At 39.8% G+C, this 11,407-nt stretch overlaps 1 protein-coding gene across 1 annotated transcript; it reads left to right on the top strand.

Moving 5' to 3' along the window:
* Positions 1–1,687: 1,687 nt before the first annotated feature.
* On the top strand, positions 1,688–8,217 carry hgh1 (HGH1 homolog (S. cerevisiae)). The gene is made up of 10 exons (XM_005917786.2): positions 1,688–1,867; positions 3,040–3,162; positions 3,260–3,398; positions 3,504–3,641; positions 3,755–3,906; positions 4,884–4,984; positions 5,169–5,267; positions 6,433–6,524; positions 6,621–6,743; positions 7,615–8,217. Exons 2-10 carry the CDS (start codon positions 3,053–3,055, stop codon positions 7,834–7,836), a joined length of 1,176 nt encoding a protein of 391 aa, XP_005917848.1. The 5' UTR covers positions 1,688–1,867; positions 3,040–3,052; the 3' UTR covers positions 7,837–8,217.
* Positions 8,218–11,407: the final 3,190 nt, after the last annotated feature.

The raw sequence follows: 11,407 nt of genomic DNA, 5'->3' as shown, positions 1-11,407 counted from the left end.
AAATTTCAGGTGTTTGGACGAAAAACAAACATGTGAGATGCTGAGCTGCCACGCGTGCAGGAGAAATGTGATGGTCTGAGGAGCTTCGATGCTGGCAAATTAGTAAAACAGATCTTGATCACAAATCGGTCAATTATCGCTCAAAGTGATGGCTCGGCTGGAGAAAGTTTCCTACCTGAACCGGACAACAAGCCAAAGGACACCCCAGAACTGCGCAGGAGCTATTCAGGGAAGAAGCTGTCAGTCGGATTTCTGTTACAGTGGCCAGAACAGTCACTGAATTTCAATCCCGCTGAACTATTTACAATCAAAAGGTAATTTTATAGCACTGCTGGCTGACAAACTTAATTCTGCAAACTTTTAACATTTAATTCAGCCATCAAATAGAAATAATAAGTTATAAGTCAGATCTTAGAGCCATCTTTTTTTTTTACATCCATGGTTAATTTGCAGTTTATTACCAGTGCAAGACTTAAAGTTTAAGTCACGAGTTTAACTCATATTAGAGGTGAAGTGGCTCAACAGAAGGTCAGTGCATGAGATTTTCTTTACACACAGGACAGAAACACAGGTGAGTATTTCATCTGTGTGTCAGTGTTTTCTGAAAGAGCATGCTTACTTCAAAGATCTAAATAATTAATAACACAACTTAATAAATAATCAGCGCTTCTTGTGATAAGTCTTAGATGATATTTAAATGGTTAAAATTCTGTTGTTTTATTCAAAATTTTTATTTCATTATCTGATAGTGGAAACAATACTATAGAAATGAAGTTTGTTTTTGTTTTTTTAATAAAGAAAATGATATATAGTTTTCATATATTTTGTACATTTGCAGGTAATGTAGTTGAAAATGTCCTAAACTATTAAGGGTAGGACCCCCTAGACCAGGGATGTCGAACTCCAGGTCTCGAGGGCCGGTGTCCTGCAGGTTTTAGATCTCACCCTGGGTCTACACACCTGAATCAAATGATTAGTTCATTACCAGGCCTCTGGAGAACTTCAAGACATGTTGAGGAGGTAATTTAGCCATTTAAATCAGCTGTGTTGCATCAAGGACACATCTAAAACCTGCAGGACACCGGCCCTCAAGGCCTGGACTTTGACACCTGTGCCCTAGACACTCTGTCAAATTAATGTTCCCACTCCTATCCAAATTAAACATGAACTTTTGCACCTGTTGACTGTTTGATGTTGTTTTTGTAATTTTTCTGCTTTTTTTTCTATGGATGACATAATTAATTAATAAACTGTTTAAATTATTTTTTTATTTTAAAATTAATTTATAAACCGCTTCGTTACTATTTCATGTCATAGGTTGTGAGATTTTTTTTTCTTTACATAAGAAATAATTAAGGTTCAAGGCAGGCAGGTAGAAATATATGGAGGAACATAAATGCTAAAATGAAATAAATACTAAATTAGTAATTAAACGTGTCATTAACTAATTACAATTGGAAATTATTATCTAAATATTCCATATTTAAATAAAATTCCATACATTTTTTATGCACAACATTCAAAAAATTATGTATTCATTCCTTTTTTTTAATCACACATTTAATTAAATATTTAATCATGTATTTAATGTTGGCACTCGTGGACCTCCAGTTTCCTGCATGAAGGAATTGAAGTAAAATTTGTGGCAGCTCATGTAGTGAACACCAGGGGGCGGTAAATCCCAGCAGGGGGATTTAAAGCTGCTGAAAACGGTTAGAAGAAGAACAAAGATCGGCTGTGGTGTCCACATGTTCCTGAGCTGTTTCTGTTTATTACACATGACATCTGATGTTAGAGGAATAAAACAAGAAGAGGAACAAAAAGAAGTATAAAGCGACATGAAAGCCTCCTCTTTAGAGAGTTAAAGGTAAGATAAGAGCAAGAGGAGACACGCTGAGGTTTCACAGCATCTGACAAGGCTGTGCTAAAAGGCTCCTGTGTGTACAAAAGACAGTAGACTTTCTAAAGTGTTTAGCGCTGTACTACTCGAAATGTGTCTTATTACTAAGTAATTCCTAAAAAATCCAATACCGGAATAATTTTAACTGTTCTAAATGTAAATACAACAGTGTGCAGTAATTTCCAGAGTTTCAGAAACCCAGATTTAATTCAGCTTTGAACCCAGAGAACAGATCTTTAAACTGGAAAAATGTCCGTTTTAAATAAAACTATTATCTCGTTTTGTCGCTGCTGGACTTTCTAGAGAGGATTTTCCTCCCATTGTTGCCTGATTCTAGCTGTTCAATCATCCTGGGTCTGCTTGTCATCATTTTGTGTTTCATGATATGCCATGATTTCATGATAAGCATTGTCTTTCTGAGATGTACAAGCTCTTCTCAGAAAAACATGCCTGTGGTTTTTAAATGTGTATATACCTTTTAGCATTGATGGTGCCTTTCCAGATGTGTCAGCTGCTGGAACTGATGCACTTCCACAGTTTCCTTAGTATTTTGGATGCAGTGTCCATGTTTTTCAAAAAGAAATTTCAAATTTTGATTTGTCTGGCCACAGTTTTCCACTTCTCTTCAGTCACTTTTAAGCTTTGGCTCAGAGAAGACGGCAGTGTTTCTGGATCATGTTCACATATGGTTTCTTCTTTGCATGATGGAGCTTTAACCTACATTTGTGTCTGAAACAATGAGCTGTGTTCACAGATAATAATTTGGAAGTGAACTGGAAGTGTTCCTGAGTCCATGCAGCAATTTTTATGGCAGAATCAGGTCTGTTTTTAATGCAGTGCAGCCTCAGGGCCTGAAGATCACAGTGTTGTGCACAGAGCCTTCTCCAGATTCCTTGAATAGTTGAAAAGATATTATGTGCTGCAGATGATGAGATATTCACAGTCCTTTCAATGTCATACTTAAGAACATTATTTTTGAAATTGAGCCACAGTTAGTAGATGCAGTTTTTGCAGACTGATGATCATCTTTAGTTCTGAGAAACTCTGTCTCTTTAACGTGCTCATTTTTATACCCAACCATGTTACTGACCTGGGTTTAGAGCTGTATGTGTGGTTAAGGTTTTGTTTCTGTTGATCAGACACTGTTTGAAGATGCTGAGTGATTCTGAGGTTGCAGAGCTGCTTTCCTTCCTGACTCCCAGCACACGTCCAGATGTCAAAGGTCAGGCCACTGAGTACATCCTGGGACTGTCTGGAAACAGGTGGGAGGATTATTTAAAGTGACTTCTGCCATAAATGTAGTAAATATGTACATATTTCCATCTTTTTACTTTCTTTTTCCCCTGTGTTTGATGTCAGGGATGGCTGCCGCTTTCTCCACTCTAAACCCGATCTAATTGCTGCCCTGTTTGCCCTGACCTCTGACCCTTCCATTGCCATAGTGAAGGACTGCTACCACATCTTTATCAACCTGTCAGCCGATGAGACTCTTCATCAGGTAGTGGACTGGAGCACAGCCCTTGAAAACTTTGTGTGTTCACTTTATTTCCTTTTCTAAAACAAACATGTAACGGGCGTTTGCTGGTTGTTGTGTGTCCCTCAGGTTTTGGTGAAAGATGTCAAAGTTGTCCCCGTGTTGTTTAAGAACCTTCTGGACCCCGAGTACCTGTTCTCCGATCAGATCTGCACCATCCTGTCAAATCTGACGCGACACGAGAAAACCTGCAAGATTTTATTCAAGGTGCGTCCAGTCAGAGCGCTTCATTTTAGGACTGAATTCATAATCATTCTAGCTTTACCGTCATGTTAATCTCCTCCTCATGGATAATGACAGACAAACTGTTTCTGTTTCAGGTGCTGCAGGAGGACGTCGGTATGGCGCAGCTTGTTCAGATCTTCTGTACTGAAGGTTACAATAAGAACGCTAAACTGCACTACCTGGGTCCTCTGCTGTCCAACCTGACGCAGCTGCCTGAGGCCAGAAACTACTTGATGGACAAGGACAGGTGACTGACTTCACTGCTGGTCAAGAGCTCAGAGACAGAGTCGGGGAGACTCGATCATACACAGCTTTTTCTCTGAATATTAGCCTTTTAGGTCACTGAAATATCACCCTTTAGAAAACAGTTGACTCGGCTGATATCCTCGTCTCCTCTTTCCTCCATCCTCCTGCCTGTGACACACAAATTGCTCTTGCTGCGTCATCTTGTTTGTATTGACATTCGACTGATTCGACTGGGACATATTGTTAAAATTACACTTTTGTTTCTAAACACGTCTGAGGATGCTTCTCATCAGTTTTATAAATTGATGGTCAGGAAAATGTGCTTAAACTGTTAGCAGTCGGACGTACCGCCCACGGGACATTGGATGGTTTAGGGGACTAATAGGACTGCTAAGGGGTTAAATATCTTTACATTAAAAGAAAGGAGAACACTTTTTACCAGGTCATCGGGCGTTAGTTGTAGTTCTCTGGCTGGCTTGAGAGACTTCTTTTGCCCATGAGCTAAAATGAGTTAGACACCCTGCTTTATAACACTGACATGCTCTGTTTTTGGAGAACAAAGCAGGATAATCTGGTTTAAAAGAATAGGTGTGTATGTGTAAATAAGAACCCAGTTTTATTAAAACTGTAAGTATATTTTTTCCACCTACATGTCCAAAAGTAAAATGAAGTCAAGGAGAGCTTCAAGCACCTCCTGCATTGCCCCACAGGGGACTAAATGTTTACAGAAGAGGCGTTCTGACCCAAGAATAACGCTGACCTGGGACAGGCTTTGCTTTCTGATTTGCACTTGCTATACCGACAACATCTTAGATCTATGAGAGGAGCTTCCACATGCTGAGGCTTGTTGGAAATTAAATTACTGGCAAAATGTGGTTCATGACTGGATGTGCATGTTCACAGTCAATTCTCTTAAAATTACACACTGCCATGCTTTGACCCTGCAGCATGCACTAATGATGTTTGGGTGTGTTTCAGGTGTGTAGTCCAGAGGTTGCTGCCCTTCACTCAGTACCAGTCATCTGTGGTGAGGAGGGGCGGAGTCATAGGCACCCTGCGCAACTGTTGCTTTGACCACGGTGAGACACACATTATTGAAGTTTAGGCTAAAGTCACCGTAGATAAAAAGAGTTAATTGGAGCCTCGGCCACAGTTTTTACAGTGGAGGTTCAGATTTCTGGTTTAGGGTTAGAGTTTAACCTCAGTGATGTCGCCTCCACAACACCAGATTTGTTGTACCTCAAACCTCTGTTCACTCTGCAGCTCATCACGAGTGGTTGCTAAGCGATGCTGTGGATATCCTGCCTTTCCTCCTGCTGCCGCTGGCCGGTCCAGAGGAGCTGACAGAGGAGGAAAACGAAGGTGTGTGTAAATTAACACTGCATAAGGAAGCCACTCTGTCAAACTTGGTTGCATGTTCCATTTCTGTAAACACACAATTTGCAGATTATTTTGACTCAATTACACAACCTGCTATATGAATAAGAATAATACAATTTTTAATTAAGTTTATTTATATAGTTTTTATTAAAACCAGGGATACAGAAAGGTTTTAAATAATAAATGTAAACTTCCTGGGTAAATTATATAGAAAAAGAACAATTAAAAGAAGATACTGACATGCAGGGCAGTGATCCTCTCCACTTTTAGTTTAAAAAATGAGAAGTAACTGGAACATTCACTACTGAAAAAGAGACGCTACCAAAAACATGACGTGAGATTGATATGACTGTGACAAGATGTTTAATTAATTTAATAGCCAAAATGTGAAAATCACTCACTCATGAAGTTGCCAATGTTGTTTATCTGCTAGTGGCACAGGTTTGATATTTTTGTTGCCGTTATTGTTATAACCTGATTACTGGGTTTGAGCTTCTGCTGCAGCTCAACACTCAATACAGTGCTAACACACTGGTGCAAAATACCACACAGCAGCTTCAGAGGTGGTTTCTGGTCTGAAACCAGAAAAAAAGACTCTTTCCACGCAAAAAGCTAACATCCAGATGGCTCTAAATAAATTGGACTTCACCATGCAGTGCTTAGGCTTGACTAAAATGATAAATAAGTGGTTTTTGGGAGAGACAGAGGGACACTGAGAAGTTGTTGGAAGGATGACCCAGAGACATGAAAGGTAAAAGTTTTACAGTTTACATACCGTGAGTATTCTAGGGTCCCCTTGGGTCCATGGGATGTGAATCTTGTTTTTTGTGTGTGGGCATCTGCTGTGTGCCATCCTGTGATGAGACATAACAATGCACCGTGTATCTTGAAGTGGACTTTAATAAATAGCACTACTTATCCTTGGTGTCTGCAACTTTCTGCATTCTCAGCCGTGCATAATCCCTGCATCAGTGAGATTGTCATGATGGTTTAACCCCTCAAGTATGATTAGAGTCTGGGAATATAATGAGCTGAGAGCCACAGACAGCATCATATAATATTGAGAAAGAAGGACTAAGAGACTATTATTTTATTAAATCCATTTACTGCTAGTTGAGACTCTAACAGAACCTAATTTACGGTCCAGGCCTGCCTGTCGACCTGCAGTACCTCCCCGAGGACAAGAAGCGAGAGGAAGACCCAGACATCCGAAAGATGCTCCTGGAAACGCTCTTACTGGTACAAAACCACAAACATTCGGAAACAAACACACGCACACAGATTAGGTAGTTATGTTTTTATGTCAAGCTCCTCACTGCTTGTCTCTCTATGTAGCTGACGGCAACTAAAGCCGGCCGGCAGACGCTGAAAGAGAAGAATGTTTATCCAATCATGAGAGAGTTCCACCGCTGGGAGAAGGACGCCCACGTTACAGCGGCCTGTGAGAAACTGGTCCAGGTAGGAAAGATCTAGATGTTTGGTTATTGTCTAAACTGGAAAACTAACACCTGAGGGGCACACTGTGAAGCAAGATTAAAGTGGGCTTAAAGTTGGGGTGTCCTATGTCACAGAGGTGGCTCTCTTTTTACCTAAATAACCACGGTAACTTGTGCTGAACCAAACCCTGTTGGGAGCAGTTTATGATCAGGGCTTTAGTACCTTACTAAAACAACTGAATGTGTGTGTGTGTGTGTGTGTGTGTGTGTGTGTGTCACAGGAGTTTGCATTTATTAATGCAGAAAATGTATAAATGTTGTCATTCGTGATTCTAATCTGCTGCGACTAACACACCAAGAATAGCTGTCCAGTCAACACAACTGATATGCTTTGATCTTTATTAGCCTACGAGACGGTAACCTTTTGTCTCTTTTGTGAGAGTGCTGATTTTACTTATATTATTTATGTTCTTTATAGACTTTTAATCTGCATTTTATCATCATCTGATTGGAGTAGATGACACTCATAGGGATCATTTTGTGTGGAAGGATGAGCTGTGAATTGCCCATTTTTATTTCAACATGCTCGGAGCCTGAAATGGAAAATTTGGCTTAATAAATACAGCTAATAGTCACATTCGTGATACATGTCAACCCTGGCTGTGTTGAACTTTATACCTCTCAGAATAACTAAAAGTCAGTAAAAATGTAATAGTAAACATTTATTAATTATAGTTTTGGACTTATGAATAAAAACCAAACCTATTCTATTCTTGTTCCTGTGTTGTTTCAAAGCAGGAAGTCAGTGATGTGCTTTTCTTTATTCATGTCATGTAAGTAAAGGGGGGCCTCGAATGTGAAGGTGTAATGCGACTGCATCTTAACTCACCCAGGTGCTGATAGGAGATGAGCCGGAGGAGGGCATGGAGAACCTGATGGAGGTAGAAATCCCTCAGGATGTGGAGGAGAAACTAAAAGAGGCCGATGCCAAAGAGCAGGAAGAGCTGGAGAAAGAGGAGGAGAAGAGGAAACAAGCAGAAGAGGAGGCTGAGAAAAAGAAGAAGAGTGATTCTGAGCAGACAGACAGAGAACAGGAGAGTGGACTGATAAAGTGAAATCTATTTTAGGCTTTTTGTCATTCAGATAGAAGCACTGCTTTAATGTGGCTGACTCAGGTGTAACAGGAAAGAGATGCTGCGCAGTCACGAGGAGTCGGTGCTGAGGACAGTGGAAGAGAAATTACTCTTTTACCGCATCAGTGAAGCTGATCAGCTTATTTTGCTGATTAAACCACAAAGAACATGAGGGGGAAAAGCTTGAATCTGATCTGACGACAGTACAAGAATCTCTTTAAACATCGAGTCATTTTCATGTGTTTCATGTGTATTAAACTTGATTTATTTTCTCTCTGCTTTATAAAAAGTGATGAGAAGATTGAAAAGAGTGCTCCAAGAAAGGAGACGTGTTCAAATAAATGTACGCCATCATAACTTTTACACTAGAGTGGCTGTTGGTTTTATTGCTAACACTTTGTAAAATTTCTCACAACCACACTATGACATCAAAGACGTTCATCAGTATTTATGAGAAAATTACAGGCTTTGTTTGAAATGACCAGACTTTGAAACAAAGTTCAGTAGGTAGGACCTGGACAGTGAATTTGTTTATAAGGATGGAGTTCCTGTGGCCCCATCCAGCCCCAAAGAACCACATGGGCCTGCCTTCCTGTGTGGCCTGCACCAGCAGGCAAGGCCAAAGGGACTTGGGCCATCATTGATTGACCGGTGGTCAGAGGTGGAGGCCCTGGCAGTCCAATCCTGTGCTGCCAAGACTGGCAATTTAAACGCTTTAACAAAATGATTTTATTGCTTTTATTTGCACATAAAGTCACACCGTTAAAGTAAATGACAGTCTGTTGAAATGCGGCTGCTTCACTTCCTGTTGTAATACAAATCCAACAGACATGTTTATAACCTTTTTATTCTGTTTTTCCTCTTTATTTATTCATAAGAAAAAGTCTTTATAAAAAGATCTATTCATCCTCACTAGCTTGAGATAAACAGCCATTTCCCCTCAGAGGCTTTTCTTTTTTTTAATGTTAATGAGTGACCAGCAGAGGGTGTCAGAACACGTACAGCCTCTGTCATTCCTCCACAGTGACTTGGATCCAAAACCACTAAATTCCCTCCGTGTGCTTCTGCAGAAGTTTATTTTTACCTTGAAAATAAACAGACAGAAATTTAAGCAATGTCAAACTTAAGAAAGAAAAACACTCAAAGTAAGAACCAGCAGAAGATGGATGGATGGGTGTAAAATCACGTCCTAACTCTTGTATTTTGTAGCCTCTATCTATTTATTAGTTTGATATATTCGGTCTCTCGATAGTGTATTGGCTTCTTGTGAAAACATAAAGAGGATATAGCCGCAGTAATTTCAATAGTAACGGGAATTTGGTTGAGACACATCAGATAAAAAACAGGAAGAAAAACAGCATAAACTGTGGGTGAGTGCGTATACTCTGACCTGTTTCTGTTTGGGTTAAAACCCTTTGAAGGGATCAGAGTGGATCTCAGTAACATTTTATGAGCCTGAGAGATAAACCATCCACGATTCATGTCACGCTACGTGTAAAACAGCACAAAACAAGAACAAAGGGGCTGTTCTTAGCTGTAATCAACATCATAGCTCCTTAGTGTTAACACATAGAGCTGGAGTTAAGAGATTCAACCTCACCAACTGTTAAAAACTACAGGAAAATGAAGCCATACGCTGAACCTGAACATGCTTTAATGTGTGGTTTTTCACATATGACCAGGTCATTTAAACTTTAATGGGAACATCTTTGACGGTCTCAAAATGAGTTTTGTTTCAGTTTAGGGCCACAGATTAATGTCAAGATTAGATTAATGTTTGCCAACAGAGATCCTTGTATAATTACAAGATGCTCGCGAGGTTAAACAGTATGTGCCTGTGTGTGATCTGACCATGTGTTTCTTCATCAGCGTCTGTGTTAGTTTTTCCACCTTGACAAGCTTGAGGCCAAACAGCACATATATAACTGTTTCACACAGAAAGGAGTCATTTATTAACTCAGAGAGAAGAAACATTCAGTAACCTCAGGGGGAAGTCACCCATCCTTCCTTTCTTAACCTTATGTTTAAAAAAAAAAAGAGAACGGAAACAAAAATCTGTCACTTCCCCAGCTAAGTCTTCAAAACATGACTGTGTCTCATGCTGCAGTGATTATTTATTCAGGAAAAAGTAAGAAAAGATTTCCAGAGACAACAAGCACAAAGAGAACGGATCCTCAGAGCTTTCCGTTTCACATGCTTCAAAAACACTTCAAACGAAGCCACCGCGTCGGATCAGAGGATAAAACCAACTAAATGCAGAATATTCTGACTGAACGGCAAAATCCAAATCTTTTACAAAGTTTTCCGTTTGTCCCTTAGGATATATGTTATTCCTTCCAGTGTGAGGCTTCTTGTCATCTGCTTTAACCAGCGTATCCATTTATTTTGCAATGAAATGCAGCTTGTTGGCATCTAAAAAAAACTGAGATTCAATGTTTTTTCACCTTATTAGAATGTGATTCTTATTGTGATAGGACAGCGGAGAGAAGACAGGAATCCTGGGAGAAAAACTGGTGTAAGACAGGCAGTAAATAGACTCGGGGCAGATTCAAACCCAGCTCTCTGCAATATCTTTGAGGCATATGGATCATCTTCTTAACCCAAACTTCTCAAATCTCACAATGACCTCTTCTTATTCTGTTTTCTAATCTTCCTGCACTGACTGACACAGCGAACTATTTAAACTGCCAGGAGTTACACACCGTTTTCGAACGGGTGACTTGATTAACACAAATAGTTTTCTTTGGGGTGTGACACGCTCTGTCCACATGCCTGTAACTTTATCTTCCTGTCCTCAGGGACTACGTCAGTTCCTACCCTGTTGATATCAGATGAACTATTTGTATCCTGAAACCAACACCCAGCCCAGAGGAGTCGTGAGGTAAAGACCAAACCCAGTGAGTCCCTTCCACTCATCTGGATGTTTTGTGTCACATAGACTAGAAATTAAGAACTTATCCTTAAAAACATGATATAGTTGGTGAATGAGTGTAATATAGCCTACTACTGTGAGGAGTTCTGCAGGCTGAGATTAATGACACTGCTGCGTACTGTTTATGGTAGGTTGCTGCTGAATTGGGACAGCGGGTCAGAGTTTCTGCCCCTCTGCTCCTTCATTAAGGGAGAGTAGGTTTGGAAAAACACAAACAAGCTGGGGAGACCCCGACTTTTTTCTAATGGAAAATCCCATCCATGGTGGTTTTTACTGACATCATGATGATGAATAAAATACACAGGAATAAGGAACGTAACATTCTTTAGTTCTTTCTCTTAATCTGTAACACAGTCATTACTGGATAATCAAACATGCTGTGATTTAAAGTGTCACTAAAGGTCCTCAATTCTAATGTGTTTTTATTAGTAATTATAATGTTTGACTTTTAATAAGTAACATGGGTATGTGTTTACTTTACATGTGTTTGTCTTTTAATCATGCTCACATGTCTCTGAATGTTTGGTGTTGTTGATTAATTTAATTTATGCCATTAACCTGCCAGTGACGACAGATGAAAATTAGCCTGTGTGGCTCAATCTGGCATATTTACATGATGAC

This window comes from Haplochromis burtoni, unplaced genomic scaffold (genome assembly GCF_018398535.1).
Source record: "Haplochromis burtoni strain Fernald_Lab_line unplaced genomic scaffold, NCSU_Asbu1 Contig_26, whole genome shotgun sequence".
NCBI lineage: Eukaryota > Metazoa > Chordata > Actinopteri > Cichliformes > Cichlidae > Haplochromis > Haplochromis burtoni.
This window is presented reverse-complemented; position numbering and strand designations above follow the sequence as displayed.

Bases quoted from the DNA above. Each gene is read 5' to 3' on its own strand.
- hgh1 (XM_005917786.2), top strand. From the start codon at position 3,053: ATGCTGAGTGATTCTGAGGTTGCAGAGCTGCTTTCCTTCCTGACTCCC. The intron at 3,163-3,259 runs GTGGGAGGATTA...GTTTGATGTCAG, and splicing joins CTGGGACTGTCTGGAAACAG to GGATGGCTGCCGCTTTCTCC. The intron at 4,985-5,168 runs GTGAGACACACA...TTCACTCTGCAG, and splicing joins CAACTGTTGCTTTGACCACG to CTCATCACGAGTGGTTGCTA.